Below are 19146 nucleotides of genomic sequence, written 5' to 3'. Positions count from 1 at the left end.
ATTCCCAATTCCGCCCGGGTGTCATCATTTTTTATGTGGCCCCTCCTTGAGCAACCTTTGACAGTTCTTAGAAATTTCATTTCTGTTGACTGTATGTTATTTCTCTCTCTCTTTCTTCCTATCCAGGATTTGCAGCCATAAACTAGCAAAGGCACAGCCATTGTTTTATACAGTTTAGATTTTGTGGATTTTCTAACTAGGTCCACATATATGTTGAAATTTTGTTTGTTTGTTTTTGTCTACGTCCAGTTAGATATCACTGACTAAATAACTGAAACTGGAGACTTGCTCAAGCTCAATAAGTTTTAGATTGAATATAGAATTTTCTTTAGTGGGACACAACTTGTGTTTTGGTAGCAGATATTTTTAGATTGTAATGTCTCCTTCTATAATATTTCTCTGTAACTTTCGCACAGAATATTGTAAGTTTGCTTCTGTCTTTTGTAACACTCTAGGGAGAGCTAGTGAGGAGAAAACTATTCCACATCGTGTGCAAGATATTTGAGATAGGTGGAATAATCTCAGACTTCAAGAGTAATGTAATAGCTCCAGTTACAGAAATGGCAGATGCTGTAATGTGCGAGTATTGGTGAAATAAGTCATGGTTGAAAAGTACCGAAATGACTTCTTTACAGAAAAATGGAAAAATTGGTAGAAGCTGATGTCAAGGAAGATCAGTTTGGATTCAGGAGAAATGTAAGAACTTCCGAGGCAATACTGACCTTACAATTAATCTTAGAGTATTGGTTAAGGAAAGGCAAACCTATGTTTGTATCATTTGTAGATTTAGAGAAAGCTTTTGACAATGTTAATGGGACACACTTTCAGAAATTAAGGCTGCTGAGGTAAAATACAGAGTGTGAAAGGTTATATAGTACTTGTACAGAAACCAGGCAGCAGTTATAAGAATAGAGGGGTGTGAAAGTGAAACAGTGGTTAAGAAGGGAGTGAAACATGGGTTCAGCCTATTCCCAGTGTTACTCAATCTGTACATTGAGCAAGCAACAAAAGAAAAATTTGGAGTCAGAATTAAAGTCCAGGGAGAAGAAATAAAAACTTTGAGGTTTGCCAGTGACATTGTAATTTTATCAAGAGACACCAAAGGATTTGGAAGAGCAGTTGAACGGAAGGAGACAGGGTCTTGAAAGGAGGATATAAGATGAACATCAACGAAAGCAAAACAAGGATAACAGAATGTAGTCAAATTAAATCGGGTGATACTGAGGGAATTAGATTAGGAAATGAGAGATTAGAAGTGGTAGATGGGTTATGCCACTTGGACAGCAAAGTAACTGATCGTTAAGTGTTGGGAATTCTTATCTAACAATCGGAAAGCCGGGATGAATTTTCTGAAGTTATTCGTCACATGTGTAGCCTTGTAGGTAGTGAAATGTGTATGATAAACAGTTAAGCCAAGAAGAGAATACAAGCTTCTAAAATTTTCTGTTACGGAAGAATTCTGAAGATAGAATGGGTACATCATACAACCAATGAGGTGGTGCTGAACTGGGGAGCAAAGATATTTGAGGCATAATAGACTGCAAGAAGGGACAGATTGATGGGACACATTCTGAGACATAGTGGATAATCACTTTAGTATTGGGGGTTAGTGTTTGTGTTGGAAAGGGGGGGGGGGGATTGTAGAGGGAGACTGAGAGAAGAATACAGTAAGCAGGTTTCAAAGGCTGGAGTGTTGTGAGTTGGCAGGAGAGCCAACACCGGGTACTAGAGGAAGCCGAAAGGCATGCGTTTTAGCTCACGCAGGCTGCCGTGAGGTCTGGAATAGGACAAGGAAATTAGACTTTAGAAAAACGGACGTAGCTGGTGGAATACTTAACTTTAATCCATTAATGATGAGCGTCGCTCTTGACTGTACATGACTCATAATATCAATAGTAACTGGTAATGGCGCCTTGCTAGGTCGTAGCAAATGAAGTAGCTGAAGACTATGCTAACTATCGTCTCGGCAAATGAGAGCGTATTTTGTCAGTGAACCATCGCTAGCATAGTCGGTTGTACAACTGAGGCGAGTGCTAGGAAGCCTCTCTAGACCTGCCGTGTGGCGGCGTTCGGTCTGAAATCACTGATAGTGGCGACACGCGGGTCCGACGTATACTAACGGACTGCGGCCGATTTAAAGGCTACCACCTAGCAAGTGTGGTGTCTGGCGGTGACACCACATGGAGGTTGCAGTAGTTAGTGATGAAGAGGCTTGCACAGGATAGAGTTGCATGGAGAGCTGCATCAAACCGGTGTTGAGGACTGAAGAAGAAGAAGAAGAAGAAGAAGAAGATGATGACGACGACGACGATGACAACAACCTCAAATAATATATGGGACTATACATTGATGATGCCACCACACAAAATAACAGCATATATGACAAAATCTAGATTGTCAAATTTGTGTTCTTGCTGCGTGAGACTGAACATGCCACGACACAACATAATCATCAGAACAGCAGAAAGTATCAGTGTATGCATCTGTTCCAATATAATTCAATCAAACGTAGTATCGTTGATGGTGAATATTGTGTGAGTTTAACATTTATGGAAAATACTTGAACAGATGGTTTTCTGCCTTCCCTAATAGCTTCTCAAAATAATGAAGACTTTAAAATGAATGCTGATACAAATTTGTTATGAGGTGATTGGTGTATAAAGTTCATTATTGATTGTTAACAAAAAAACTTGGTGTCAATCACAGGATTTGTGCCAGAAATAGCTATGGAATCTACAAAGTTCCTCACTTAGAAGGCCTTGTGTAGCACCAAATCATGTATGTGGTTGTAGAGCAATTTGTGGCTACTATGTTCACTGATGGAATTCTTAATTTTAAGATGAGACCAGATTTTCCTCAAAAAGCAGTAATATGTATATAGAATTTCAGTGTACTGTGTACGCATAGAAAAATATTTTTAAGAATTGAATGTCTGTGCTTCAATAAAATTTGTTAAGATAAAAAATACTGCCACTGAAGGCTCCCCCCCTCCCCCCCCCCCCCCCCCACCCCACCCCACCCTACCCCACCCCACCCCTCACCATTTCACACAAAATTATTTCAGCATGGGACAAAAAAATTGTTGCTTTTACTTTTATGTTAAAAGGTTTTTGTTGTGTTTCATACACCAGCTGAGCTAGATAAGGAGAGAACACCCTCTACATCTACATCTACATCCATACTCAGCAAGCCACCTGACGGTTGTGGCGTGGGGTACCTTGAGTACCTCTATCGGTTCTCCCTTCTATTCCAGTCTCATATTGTTCATAGAAAGAAAGATTGTCGGTATGCCTCTGTGTGGGCTCTAATCTCTCTGATTTTATCCTCATGGTCTCTTCGTGAGAGATATGTAGGAGGGAGAAATATACTGCTTGACTCCTCGGTGAAGGTATGTTCTCGAAACTTCAACAAAAGCCCGTACCGAGCTACTGAGTGTCTCTCTTGCAGAGTCTTCCACTGGAGTTTATCTATCATCCCCTAACGCTTTCGCGATTACTAAATGTTCCTGTAACGAAGTGCGCTGCTCTCCGTTGGATCTTCTCTATCTCTTCTATCAACCCTACCTGGTACGGATCCCACACCGGTGAGCAGTAATCAAGCAGTGGGCGAATAAGTGTACTGTAACCTACTTCCTTTGTTTTCGGACTGCATTTCCTTAGGATTCTTCCAATGAATCTGTCTGGTGTCTGCTTTACCGACGATTAATTTTAAATGGTCATTCCATTTTAAATTGCTCCTAATGCCTACTCCCAGCTAATTTATGGAATTAACTGCTTCCAGTTGCTGACCTGCTATATTGTAGCTAAATGATAAGGGACCTTTCTTTCTATGTATTCGCAGCACATTACACTTGTCTACATTGAGATTCAATTGCCATTCCCTGCACCATGTGTCAATTCATTGCAGATCCTCCTGCATTTCAGTACAATTTTCCATTGTTACAACCTCCTGATACAGTACAGCATCATTCACAAAAAGCCTCAGTGAACTTCCGATGTTATCCACAAGATCATTTATTTATATTGTGAGTAGCAACGGTCCTAAGACACTCCCCTGCGGCCCACCTGAAATCACTCTTACTTCGGAAGACTTCTCTCCATTGAGAATGACATGCTGCATTCTGTTATCTAGGAACTCTTCAATCCAATCACACAATAGGTATGATAGTCCATATGCTCTTACTTTGATACAGTTCCCCACAGTCGTTTAATGAAAAAATGCCTTGCAGAAGTCAGGAAACACGACATCCACATGGGAACCCTTGTCTATGGCACTCTGAGTCTCTTGGACAAATAGCGCCAGCTGAGTTTCACACGATCATCTTTTTTGAAACCCATGCTGATTCCTACAGAGTAGATTTCTAGTCTCCAGAAAAGTCATTATACTCGAACATAATACATGTTCCAAAATTCTACAACTGATCAACGTTACATCTGAATAAAGAAAACACATTTTAAACCCATTTAACCCTACTTCGATGAGAGTCTTTGACTTGGTACTTTCGTCATATAGGTGGTGGTTATGTTAAGGTTATGTTTGTTATGGATATACTATTTCATCATAGGTATTAAATAAATTTAATACTTTCTGGTTGTTACCTGGATCTTTTGGTGCGTAATTCTACAAGAAATGTTACAGGCATCTGAGTTCTTATAGTACTTGACGGTAAGTAATGTGGTGTGGAGCATTCGTAAACATCTTCATATAGCTTCGTCATCAGCATTCTTTCAGTTTTGGGAAAATATTCTTTTGCGGATACTTGGAAATTATGGACATCATTATTGCGGGAGGGTTTCAAATCCATTATTTGACCAGTTCCATTTAACCGTCAGGATGAGCACTTGTCAGATAGGATTACTAAGGATTGAGAGGCAATCAAAATAAGAGTATGATAACGTATTTTCTCTGGTTTATTTGGTTGGTACAAGGAATCAGAGAAATGCTCATCCAGGTCCATGTAGGCAGAACAATAGACGTCTTGTATCATGGAGTAGTTTACTGTAACATTCTGAGAGCTGCATTCCAAGGAGGGTAAAATAACACATTACTTGCTTCTACATAAATCTCACAAAGACGTTGACTGGAAAATTATAGAAATTTGAGCTCATACAAGGCAGATTGTTCTGTCTGTGAACAATTTGCAATGAAAGGAAAGGGGAGAAGTAATAGTGGTACAGAAGGTGGCTTGCAGAGAACTGATGTTGATGTGATGACCATTCTTAATTGACCATTCCATCTTTCTAGAAATCTCCCCCTCTTTCCCACCAACAGAGGTTGATATAACATTTCAGGCAGTCAGATTAATACTGTGATGATGATGTTGGTGAAAATCATTGGTCGTGTTTTAGATTTTAGGTATTTTAAAGATACAGTAACGAGGACAAAAGAAAAGAAAGGATTTTGTAACTATTGTGATCTGTGTTGTGGTTTTCAGAATATTAAGACATATTTTTAAAATGTGTGTGTGTGTGTGTGTGTGTGTGTGTGTGTGTGTGTATTTTTATATAATTGTTTAACAATAGTTAGTTTATTTGTATTGCTATATATATTGTTGAGAAATTTGCCCTTAATAGAATGTGCAAATTTAAATCTGCATAAACATTCTGTTTAGTCAGTATTCTTTTCCCCTCTTAAGGATCACGGACGTCACACTATGAAGTGGACCGGGATGGGCCTCCAGTTGGGAGAGGCGGCTATCGTGGCTTCAACAGAGGAAGAGGTCGAATGATGCATGGTAAGCTCTCTCTCTCTCTCTCTCTCTCTCTCTCTCTCTCTCTCTCTCTCTCTCTCTCGTGTGTGTGTGTGTGTGTGTGTGTGTGTGTGTGTGTGTGTGTGTTCTCACAGTTATTCTGTTTCACATCTAAGTCTACAGAGACTCCGTAAGCCACCATACAGTATGTGGTGGAGGGTACCCTGTACCACTATTAGTCATTTTCTTTCCTGTTCCAGTCCCAAATAGAGTGAATAGAGTGATGGGGAAAGACTGTCTACATGCATCCGTGTGAGCCCTGATCTCTTGTATCTAAACTTCATTGCCATTACGTGCAATTTATGTTGGGGGCAGTACAATCATTTGGTAGTCAGCTTCAGATGCCGATTCTCTAAATTTTCTCAATAGTGTTTTACAAAAAGAACACCACCTTGCCTCCAGGAATTCCCATTTGAATTCCTGAAGTATCTCTGTAACACTTACGTGTTGTTCAAACCTATGGGTAACAAATCTTGTAGCCCGTCTCTGAATTGCTTCAGTGTCTTCCTTGAACCCGACCTGGTACCAATCCCAAACACTCAAGCAGTACTCAAGAATGTACTGTTAATTTTCTTATAATGATACGATAGCTCAACTTGCTAGGAAAGAAGTAAGGCTATGCTATAAAGACAACACATTCTTTTTAAAAAGAATTGAAAGTAGAATTGGAAACTAAAAATGCATGCACACGAGGGTGTTTCTTAATTTGTTGCTCAGAATTTAAACATGGTGTCATCAGACTGTTGCACAAATTTTAGATTTATAGTCAATTATATTTTTAAGGACACCTTAATTTCAGTTTGATAGCTCAGTACGTCATTCTGAACATTCTGAAATGTTCAATGTGTGAACTTATAAACATACAACTTGCAATGAAAATAATTCACCAGTAAATATGACAATGAAAAGTCATGGATGGAATATAAATAATGCAGTAAATGTACCTGTGTTAGAACCAGTCAGGCTGCAGCACCGATTCAATATAGCTTGTGAGTTTAATGTAGCTATGCAGGCCTTTGAACATGTACATGTGAGAGTGTGTAAATTTTGTACTAGTTAGCTCTGAATGATATCACGCTTAGTATTGCTTCAGTCTCATTTCTTTGGGTATCAGCTGCTCAATGCTGCAGCTACACTATCTAATCAAAAGTATTCGGACTCCCTTATGTAATGCAAAACAGACCACTGGATGTCAAGAGAAGTAGACCCACCAATTTAAAAAGAAGCAGGGGGTATTGTGTTGTAAGTAGAGAAGCTGTAGCAGTAGAATGGGTCGGTCGGTAGCACTCGGGGATTTGAAATGCAGACTAGTCGTTGGATGTTGCCTGAGTAACAAATCCATGAAAGACGACCCTTCTTAAGCTGCTCAAGGTACTGTCAGTAACATGAAGTGAAAACATGGGTTTGGCAAATACCTGGAGAACATTACCAGCCATCATGTGTAGTGCCATTAGTAAAGTACGGAGGTGGTGGTTGTTACGGATATGGAGGTGGTTTTCATGGTTGGGGCAGTGCTTCCCTTATTGTATTTATGATAGTGATAAATGCAGGAGGATATGGACACATTTTACAGCATTGTATACTGTGCATAGCAGATGAACAGTTTGAAGACAATGATGCATAGTATCTGCATGACGATGCCTACTTTCATGAAGCAGTATCGGTGAGGCAATGGTTTTTGGACAGTGACTTTTCAGAAATGGACTGGCTTTCCCAGAACCCAGACCCGAACCCAATGAAACACCTTTGGGGTGAGTTTAGTACAACTACTTCGTTCTAGAGCCTATTGTTAAACATCCGTATCTTCTCAGATTTCATTTCTTGAGCAAGAATGGGCTGCCATTCATCCACAGACATTCAGGTGCATCATTGAAAGTCTCCCCAGCAGATTTTAAGCCATCATAAAGGTGAAGGGTGGATACTTTTGATCAGGTTGCATATGTGGTGGTGAGTTTTCTCTTTCCTTTTTTTAAATATTGTACTGTTAATGATCATTACGCGCAACCCCCCCCCCCCCCCCACACACACACACACACACAGGTACAGAAAGGGGGGCGGGGGGAGGAAGTAAGTTTGCATCATGAAGCAGAATTGTGAAATTAGTGCCAGTTGAGTTTGCACATCAACATTACCCAATTTATACAAAAAACAAAAAGAACGTAATTGGTGTTAGTAGTTCGGAAATAAGAATTTATTATTATTTTGTTTAGTGCTATTTTCCAGTGTGCGTTAGATTATTCCGTGTGCTTATAGTTAGCACATTCGGGAGGACGACGGTTCAATCCCGCGTCCGGCCATCCTGATTTAGGTTTTCCGTGATTTCCCTAAATCACTCCAGGCAAATGCCGGGATGGTTCCTCTGAAAGGGCACGGCCGACTTCCTTCCCAATCCTTTCCTAATCCGATGAGACCGATGACCACGCTGTCTGGTCTCCTTCCCCAAACCAACCAACCAACCATATAGTTAGCAAAGCAATGGACGTTAATGTGAAGCACAAATAAGCATTATCCTGCAGGATTCAAAAATAGAGAGGGAGTGTCTAAAAAAGACAGAGGTAGTGTCGGGTGTGATTAGAAGTTACAAAATTATTTTCACAGTATAGTACTGAAGGGAAAAGTATATATGAAATGTTAATTCAACAGTAAAAAAAGGGGGGAAATAATGAAATAACTGACACAGGTGCACGTCATGAATAACCAGTGGCCTTCTGCTGGCAACACAATTGTTAACAGTGTCTGTCTCCAGAAGATCAGAGAGAATTCATTCATCTGTCTGCTGTAAACATTCACCATCACTTAACATTGCGTTTGTAGTTTCAGATAATACAAAGCCACAGGGAGAAATGATAAATAAATATACAGGAAACAGAACTGTACTGTACACTTAGGAAACTAATTTACAATTTTATTTCATGTTAGGAAAGACATTAGCACACTATTTTTTGCAGGATTTATTATTTGGGGCCTACTGCTTTTGTCTGTCAAATTAACTTCACTTATTGGTGAGAATTTACAAGTTGTCAGATACCATTCATCAACTGCTAGTGTAGAGAAACTTCCTTTACTTTTTATTTCTAATGCAGCTCAAAAATGGGACACAGTTCTTATATTTATAAATACTCATTGAACAGATATTACAAACCACAGAGAAAAAATTATGGGTCTAACTAAATAAACACAATTTTCTAAATGTTACAGGTGTTTGACTGACTGTATTGGAAGCGTGTTTAAAGTAATCTACTTTAGTCCTCTTTCATTTTTTGCCACTCATAATTTCTAGTTATGAGGGTTACTGCACAGAGTTTTTTGGGCTACTTGATGAAGTCTTTGAAAAGGGAATACACAGATACTGAATACACTGTTTTATTCATTTTGATAACCAGTATCTGTTTCCCCTAAATGATATCTAAAAACTCACATGCTCATACAGTCACAGATATGTTGGTGGTGGGGTATCGGGTAAAGTTGTCAATCTTTCAGAGTTCCTCCAAAGACGTCTGGCAAAGTAGTCAGTTTTCTATTCTGAGCTTTTTTGCTGTTTTCATGTGTACCATTGGCTGGAGGGCCCCCCCCCCCCCCCCCCAAGAAAAAAAAAGATGTGTTCGTGTGGTAATGGCCATTAACCAACACTTTTTTAAGTCACTCTGGTTTCATTGTAATGGTGTAAGATCCTAAAATTCTTAGAACCTCTACGGGCTTTTGATTGCATCATGAAGAACTGAGTTGTTTTCCTTTATGAAGTTCCCCTACTTTTTCATCTCCAGTCCTGCACAAGTCACGTATACCAGTGCTCCTACTGAGTCTAGGCAGAGTGCACTCATTAAACATGTTAAGAGACCATTTTTCTTGTCATATTATTTCATTAATGTTCGATGTGCTTTGTGTGGGTATTCAGATTATTATAATAAAATCATGTATGGATCGAAATTGACTTGTAAATGCTCAGACAAGTCTCAAACATTTCTATGTCCTATTTATTCCTCCAAATTGTCAACAGTTCATGCTTTTCAAAAAAATGTCATAGTAGCTTATCAAATATTCTATACCTTGAATAAGACATACTGTGTGATGTGTATTACATCTCTAACTATCTACACTGAATCTGTAGCACCCCTTCGTTGCACAATGTAAATTTAGAGGTTAGTAAAGAATGTTTGCTGCCAGGGAATGGACGACATTGCTGAGTGTGGTATGCAAGAAATAAGTGCACTACTAGTTTTCGCCCCCCTCCCCCTCCTGCTGCTCCCTTTTAAATTCCAGGATGAACAGAAAGTTCGTGGATATATTGCAAAAAGTGCATCTACTAAGAGATTTGCAGATACACAATTAAACTGATAGAGCATATAATTGGAAACAGGAGTAGAAGGTTTTTATTTGGTAGTGCCTACCTGGATTAATAATAACTAAATAACCAAAACTGAGTGATTGATTTTAATATGACTACTGGTGTAGGATTGTAATCAAAGTACACAGTTAACTTAATGATGGATAAAGGAAGACAAAGAAATGATACAATCAAGTTAAGCATATACTTAATTTTTAATAGTGCTCAGTCACACAATTGGATAGGTTTTAACCTTCCCCTGATGCTTTTGCTTCAGTTGCCTCACTACACAGCGAGAGAGAGGTGCAATTATTATCACACGGGGCTAGCATTGAGGAGGACGAGAGTTGAAATCTGTCGCTGGCCATGCAGATTAAGGTTTTTCCTGATTTCCCTAAATTGCATGAGGCAAATGCCAGGATGATTTTGTTGTGTACAGCTCAATTTAGGTTGTCCGACCTTAGCGAAACATGAATGCACTGAAACTGGAGGTTTACTAGAACAAAGTACTTCATTGCGGCAATTGTATTTAATGAACAGGATGAACACAGCAATTATTACTGTTCAGCAGGTAATGATTGGAACGTGGAATGTATCATAAAACACAGAACATACAAAACATATAAAAATTCACAGCAAGGAATAAACTACACAGAGACATTATTAGAAAACACAATGCCCCTGCCAGCTAGGGTGGAAGCTTCTTGACAGCTGTGATTCAGTTGTTACTGTGCACGCGTGACACTACATCACTAAACACATGAGCATCACTGTTGGCACTAACTTGAAAGTCAACCACGACAACAGCATACTACTGCGTAGCTGACGCTAGACCAGCCTCTGTGGAGGAAATTGAGCGTCTTCATGGAACAGGGCAGGAAAATGCATGTGGCTGTAAGAACAGGTTGTGCATGCTTGTCGTTGGTCACTGTGGCTGCCGGAATGGGTTGTGTGCACTTGCCGTTGGCCAGCATTGGTTGGTTGTTGCTCCTGTGGTGGAGGTTGTGGCGATGGTACTAGGAGATGCTTTGGATAGTAGCTCTCCCTGAAAAATGTGTGGTTGACGACAATGGTTGTGGGCATCCTGCTTACCGTCGTGAATTGTGCTTTATTTGTTTCACAACATACTTAATCTAAATCATTTTATTCAAGTACAGGAGGCACATCAGAATTGCAGTAAAATTTCACCATAGGCAAAGAACAGCTGATGTTAACAAATAGCATAATAATAATAATAATAATAATAATAATACAGTTATGTTATATATACATAGAATAAAATCTAGCAATTATGCTTGCTCAGATTATCATTTCATCGTCTATGAATTCTTCTATTCAATAGTAGCATTTCTCCCACAGAATCTACTGTACCCTTGTTTTTTTTTTAATTTCTGGCTTCGTGTTTAATATGTTTTTGTCTATCAACGTGTTATATATTGTCATCCCCATATACTGTGGAGTCCGTGCACATAATTTAACTATGTGTCATGTGCCACCCATTTTGGATGCAAGATGGGGGGCTGGAGACCAAGGATTGAGGGATGAATAGTAACTTCCCTGAGCACTGGGTTAAACTTTCCCTGAACGACTGCAAGACAATTTAGAGCTAAACATTTAGGAAGGCATGAAACTGGTAGCAGTTTGGTAGTTTGATAAAATGCATAGTATTGTGGCATACGTCCTGTGGCATGCTGTTTGGTCTGGTTGTGGCCAGTCAAGTGACTGCACTAGCTTGGCATTTATGGATCACTGCACTGCATCGTAATCCAGCAGCAAAATGTCTGGTGACACTATTGCCGAGCCATGCATTTGCTACATCAGGTAACATATGGCAATATGCTAGAAAGTCAGCTCCGATTATAGGCTCTGTGACACCTGCAACTAAACAATTCCAGTTGAAGGTATGAGACCTCTCCAAGTCCAGCTCAATTTGTTCCATCTGTAAACGGCTATGTATGAGTTGTTAGCAGCAGAAAGGCAGAACAAGGAAGGTGGCCAGCAATTATACAGGAAAGTTCGTGCACAAATCCAACCCAATGTTAAAATTTCTATTCGGTCTTCTGGTCGCTAATATAAAAATGCTGAGATACTGTTAGGCAGTTGGATGCATCTATATCTGACTACTGCTGCCATTTAGATAGGTGCAAGGTGAGATGCACTTGGGCTCCTGCTGCCCAAATTTCTGGAGAAAACATGTTGTGGATGACTGCTCTATTCCCCTGAGAACTGATGGGTTCGGTTTGGAATATCTGCAAGATCTTATGTCGTAATGATCTCTGTCTTTCCTGTACCTGTGCCATGCCAACAGGTCACAAATTTGACCAGCCAGAACACTCAAGTCGTCTGACAGATGATCATAATCTGCTCACGTCACTGTTGATCACGAGGCACTGTTGCATGCTACCACCACAGTACTGGTTCGTAGTGACATTATTGTATCATGTTGGCCAGCTCTGCAGCAGTTCCAAGGGTGTTTTTGTGTGACATGCTACTATGATTTTAACCCAAACTGGAAGATGGCTTCTTCAAAGTGTACAAATTAATGTGTTGATTATAGTTCTCATGTTGACTTTCCTGCATAGATACTTCAGGTATTTCGACAGTTTCCTGTTTACAGTGTCTTCTTGCATTAATATTTGATGCATGTGCTCCTGTTGTGATAGACACTCAGCGAATTAGTTCTGTCTTCGGTTTACAGTATGAATATTGTGTGTGTGCTGTTGTGGTGACGTTTTAGGTTCAGCCATATATACCCGGGCTAGTGAAACATGTCACTTGACAGCTCGCGTGTGGTTGGCCACACTGCGATTACGAGGTTGCAATAGCTGCCACCGCACACGCCCACAACTCCGAAGTACGTTTTGTAAATGTAAGCTACAATCAACATTTACATGTAAGTGCAACAAAGTACATTTTTCTAACTATGGAGAGGACGACGACGGAGACTAAGTGTTTAATAGTATATTAAACCGTGAAATAACCTGAAGTTAATGACAATATCTATGAAAAGTAGCTGCATGTAAAACATCGTATAATAATGCAAATCTAAGCATACCAAATAACACGCTTTCCACACTCGTAGAAAGAAATAAAGCAAAACTTACATAGCCTACCCAATTGCAGAGAGAAAAGGAATTAATTCTGTATACGTTTACACTCGCCAATTTACAATGTCAGTGGCGCAGTTCCATCCAGTTCTCCTTCACTGTCATTGGAATCGGCACCAAAACCATTGTTATCATCATCATCATCATCATTAAGGGAAACCATTAAATGGGGTAAGAAGTTTATTTTCCTTCTTGCGCATATAGCATTGATTTTAGGCTTAATTTCACACCCGCGTATTGTAAGTAAACAGTGACTTAACTTATATGTAATCACCAGTGTTTTTTACTCAGTACTCTTTCAATTTATTTATATCTGCCTGAATAGTTTCTAGGGTCCTTTGTTTATGTTTTAGTCAGTACTTAAATCAGTTTATACGATTTCTGTTTTATCATGAGTAAGAAGTGTGTGACATGCCGTAGGATTGTTAGTTCTGGGGTGTGGTGTGATGGGTGCTGTAGTTTCCTTCATTGCGGTGAATGTAGTGGCTTGGGAAATGAGGACATAAATGAGGCTCACCAGTGGTATTGTAGGATCTGCAGTAGAGATAGGAAAATACTGGAACAGGAAGGGAAAACTGCAGCTCTTCAAGCTGACCTAGACAAGGCATGGGAGGATCTGGACAGGTTAAAGAGGGAGAAGGGTGAACAGAGGTGGGTGCGGCTTTTCGCGGATGATGCTGTAGTATACAGAGAAGTTGCAGCATTAGAAAATTGTAGCGAAATGCAGGAAGATCTGCAGCGGATAGGCACTTGGTGCAGGGAGTGGCAACTGACCCTTAACATAGACAAATGTAATGTATTGCGAATACATAGAAAGAAGGATCCTTTATTGTATGATTATATGATAGCGGAACAAACACTGGTAGCAGTTACTTCTGTAAAATATCTGGGAGTATGCGTGCGGAACGATTTGAAGTGGAATGATCATATAAAATTAATTGTTGGTAAGGCGGGTACCAGGTTGAGATTCATTGGGAGAGTGCTTAGAAAATGTAGTCCATCAACAAAGGAGGTGGCTTACAAAACACTCGTTCGACCTATACTTGAGTATTGCTCATCAGTGTGGGATCCGTACCAGATCGGTCTGACGGAGGAGATAGAGAAGATCCAAAGAAGAGTGGCGCGTTTCGTCACAGGGTTATTTGGTAACCGTGATAGCGTTACGGAGATGTTTAATAAACTCAAGTGGCAGACTCTGCAAGAGAGGCGCTCTGCATCGCAGTGTAGCTTGCTCGCCAGGTTTCGAGAGGGTGCGTTTCTGGATGAGGTATCGAATATATTGCTTCCCCCTACTTATACCTCCCGAGGAGATCACGAATGTAAAATTAGAGAGATTAGAGCGCGCACGGAGGCTTTCAGACAGTCGTTCTTTCCGCGAACCATACGCGAATGGAACAGGAAAGGGAGGTAATGACAGTGGCACGTAAAGTGCCCTCCGCCACACACCGTTGGGTGGCTTGCGGAGTATCAATGTAGATGTAGATGTAGATGAGGCAACAGGTAATAGGGGGAACAGGCAAATGAGAGCATCAGACAGCTTTATCATAAATCTTGAAGACAGATTTAACCTGTTGCCTCAGTCAGAATCAGATGAGCCTCATGTAGCTGAAGCTGTAGAAAGGGCACAACAAACTTTCAAGGACTTTAAAAAGGTAGGGAAATTTGTAAAGAGAAAGAAAGTTCTATTGTTAGGTAACTCCCATGGTAGAGGTGTTGGCCAAGTACTGCAGGAAAATCTAGGTCCAGAGTACCAGGTCACAAACTTTTTCAAGCCTAGTGCAGATCTGGGTCAGGTAACAGAGGATGTAGGTTATTTGTGCAAGGATTTCACAAAGGAGGATGCCGTGGTTATAGTGGGTGGTCCAGGAAATAGCATTGACAGAGACTCTGAGTATTCCATAGAGAGTGACCTCTTGAAAATAGCTTCAGCAACGAAGCGTACGAGTGTGGGATTTGCGTCTATATTGAGATGCCATGATTGGCCTCATTTGAACTCTTCCATCGGGAGGGTGAACTTGGAGTTGGGGTGGCTGCTTAGGACGGATATAGGGTCCCATATTGGTTTGATTCCTGTGGATGCTATCGATAGGTGGGACTACACTAGGCATGGCCTTCACCTCTATAGGAAAGGGAAGGGAAAACTGTCTGGGTTGATTGCAGAAAACTTAAGGAGGGACACTGTCACAAGTGGTAAAATACCAGTGGTCACAGGTGTCAGAGGGATGCCTTTTTTAGGATAGGGAAGGGGGAAAGAAAATGAGTTTTAAGAGAGAATGGCAGACAGGCTCAGTTTGAGAAAACGGATGAAGAGGAGTCATATTTTAGCGTACAGCCTCCATTTAAACAGTGTTTAACACAAAGTAATCAGAAACTGCCAGTTCATCTTCGCCAAAGCCGTTATAATCCCATTAGTATGCAGTATCAGTTATCTTTGTTACACCAGAACATTGCGGGACTCAGAAATAAAGTTGATGAACTACTCATTTGTATTGATGAAATGAGTTCATCTAACCAAATTGACATAATCTGCCTCTCTGAACATCAAGTGACCACTGGTATAGATATGTTAGACATGTCAGGATTTAAGCTAGCTTCCTACTTCTACAGAGTAGATATAGATGGAGGAGGAGTTGCCACATTTATTAAAATTTGCCATAAATTTAAGAACATTGAAATTAATAAATTCTGTTTAGAGCAGCATCTACAAGCATGTGCAACATAATTAGAGTTCCATAACAGATCCTATATAATAGTAACTATTTACCGAGCACCTGCAGGAAATTATAATCTATTCATAAATCATCTAGAAGCTCTTTTGGGTTATTTAACAGGAAGAAACAAAGAAATTTTGATTCCTGGTGACTTTAATACAGATTTTCTAATGCAATCTTCCAGTAAACATTTACTGCAGTTAGTAATGTTGTCTTTCAATCTAACTCGCACTGTAAACTTTCCAACTAGGATCATTGAATCCTCAAGGACTGCCATTGATAAAATTTTTGTACACAAATCGAAGGAACAAAATCATATCGTAAAACCTGTAATAAATGGACTATCAGATCATGATGTGCAGCTCCTTGTTTTAGATGTAAATTCTAAGGAGATTATCAAGACTGCTAAATCAGAGTACAGGAGAGTAGTCAATCAACCAAAAATTGAATGTTTTAGAAAACTGCTCAAAGATATGAACTGGAAAGATGTTTATAGTGCTTATGACATGAATGAAAAATATAACACATTCATGAACAATGTCAGTACCATGTTTGAAAACTGTTTTCCTCTAAAAGTTACTCAAATTAAACAGAAGTCTATAATAAAACTATGGAGTACTCAAGGAATAAAGATTTCCTGTAAGACAAAAAGGAAAATGTATCTGTCGACCAAGAATAGCTCCAAGGCTGATGATTTAGCTAAATACAAGGAGTACTGTAAAATATTAAAAAAAGTAATTAATGCATCTAAACAAATGCACTACGAGAAGAAGATAGCAATGTCTGGGAACAAAATAAAAACAATATGGGATATAGTGAAAGAGGAGACTGGTAGAACCCGAAAGGAAGAGGAGCAAATAGCATTAAGGGTAGATGACACATTAGTAACCAATGCGCATAGTGTGGCAAATCTATTTACCAAGTATTTTATATCTGTTACTGATAGAATGGGATTGTCAGGATCAGTAAATAATGCCCTTGAATATCTGAAACTAGCCTTTACAAATAAATTCAGATACATGAATATGTCACTCACTTCACCAAAAGAAATAACTTCCATAATAAAATCTTTAAAACAAAGCATTCTAGTGGTTACAATGAAATATCAACAAAGTTAATTAAGGCATGTTCTTTTGAGTTTAGTACAATTCTAAGTTACTTGTGTAACCAGTCAATTATAACTGGGACATTCCCTGACTGGCTAAAATATGCAGATGTTAAGCCTCTATTCAAGAAAGGGGATAAAGAGATACCATCAAACTACAGACTGATTTCACTTTTGCCAGCAGCCCAAAAATTTTAGAAAAAGTAATGTACAGGCAGCTTCTCAACCATCTAACCACAAATAACATATTATCAAGAACACAGTTTGGATTTCTGAAGGGTCCTGATATCGAGAAGGCTATATACACCTACAGTGAAAATGTACTTATTTCATTAAATAACAAATTACAAACAGCAGGTATTTTCTGTGATTTGTCAGAGGCATTTGATTGTGTGAACCACAACATCCTTTTAAATAAATTAGAATTCTATGGTGTCACGGGGAGTGCTGCAAAATGGTTAAAGTCATACCTCGCTAACTGGAAACAAAGGGTGTCAGTGCAAGGGACTAGTGAATTAAGTCATCAGTCATCATCAGAATGGGAAGAAATTACATGTAGTGTCCCACAAGGATCCACCTTAGGGCCATTGCTTTTTCTTGTGTACATTAATGATCTATCATCAGTTACACTGCCAGAAGCAGAGTTTGTTTTGTTTGCAGATGACACAAGTATTACAATAAATAGTATGTCGAGTGTAGTTCTAGATAGATCTGCTAATGATATTTTCATGGATGTTAATAAATGGTTTAAAGCCAACTCACTGACATTAAACTTCGAAAAGACTCACTATACGCAATTCAGAACCTGTAAGAGGTTTCCACCCAGCATATGCATAAAGTAAGAAGAGCAGATAGAAGAGGTTGACAGTCTTAAATTCCTGGGATCACAACTTGATAATAAATTCAGTTGGGAGGAGCACACCACAGAACTGCAGAAACACCTTAAAAAATCTGTATTTGCAATTCGAGTGTTAGCTGACATAGGCGACATAAAAATGAAAAAGCTTGCATACTTTGCCTACTTTCATTCCATAATGTCATATGGCATAATATTTTGGGATAACTCTTCAAGTCAAACAAAAGTTTTCAGAGTCCAAAAGCGTGTAATACGTATTATTTGTGGAGTAAATTCACGGATGTCCTGTGGAAACCTCTTCAAAGAACTGGGTATACTAACTACTGCCTCTCAGTATATTTACTCCGTAATGAAATTTGTCCTAAATAATATATCTCTTTTTCCAACAAACAGCTCAGTTCATACATACAGTAATAGGAACAAAAATGATCTGCACAAGGGCTTAAAAGCACTTACTTTAGTTAAAAAAAGGGGTCCACTTCTCAGGAACATTCATCTTCAATAATTTGCCAGCAAACATAAAAAATTTAGTTACAAATAAAGATCAGTTTAAAAGGAGCCTGAAAGACTTACTAGTGGCCAACTGCTTCTGCTCCATTGACGAATTTTTTTAATAGAAACAAATGATGTATTGTATATATTCATACTATTAGTATTGTTATTTCAGCTAAAAAAAAAAAAAAAAAGAAGGACATGTTCCACATCCACGAGGATCTCCTCAGCACGTATCTGGATCTATGGAACGAAAAACTAATCTGATCTAATCTCACAGACCTACTACACTTACCCCACACTCCAAAGCTTCCTCCCACCACCACAAAGAATCCAGAACCTAAACAGACCCTTAATACACTCGTGAACCCTTCCTTCAGAAGTCTCAGCCCCACAGAAATATCAGTCCTTCCCAAAGGCCTCTTATATTGCCCCACCTCCAAATGCAATCATACAGGAATTGTTAAAGACTTTCTCTACTTCTCCCAGTCCCTACAGTGGAAGTACTATTTCGGCACCAACCCTACCAGTCAGACTCAACCAAAGACCAATATTGAACCCTGTCTAACTCTGTTCACTCCTCCATCCAACTGTGATTCCCCCCCACACCCCCGAATCACCTCCCGTTAACTTTCCAAAATTTCTGATCCTCCAACCTTGCCTCACCATTATTTCCCAACTTCTTCAACATGCAAACTACTCTTACAGCCACAGAAAGAACCACAGTCCACCATCTAAAAACTGATCCTGACATAATCCTACCTGCAGACAAAGGCTCCACCACTGTTGTTTTGAACCACAG

General features: G+C 39.5%; 1 protein-coding gene across 1 annotated transcript in view; it reads left to right on the top strand.

Moving 5' to 3' along the window:
• The window catches only part of LOC124596394 (E3 ubiquitin-protein ligase RBBP6), a gene marked incomplete in the record, with an annotated part of 290964 nt that overhangs the window by 196096 nt on the left and 75722 nt on the right, over positions 1 to 19146 (top strand). Inside the window, 1 exon segment of the mRNA XM_047135519.1 lies at positions 5636 to 5734. Coding sequence (XP_046991475.1) covers positions 5636 to 5734 — 99 coding nt within the window.

Source organism: Schistocerca americana, chromosome 2 (assembly GCF_021461395.2).
Source record: "Schistocerca americana isolate TAMUIC-IGC-003095 chromosome 2, iqSchAmer2.1, whole genome shotgun sequence".
Classification (NCBI taxonomy): Eukaryota; Metazoa; Arthropoda; class Insecta; order Orthoptera; family Acrididae; genus Schistocerca; species Schistocerca americana.
This window is presented reverse-complemented; position numbering and strand designations above follow the sequence as displayed.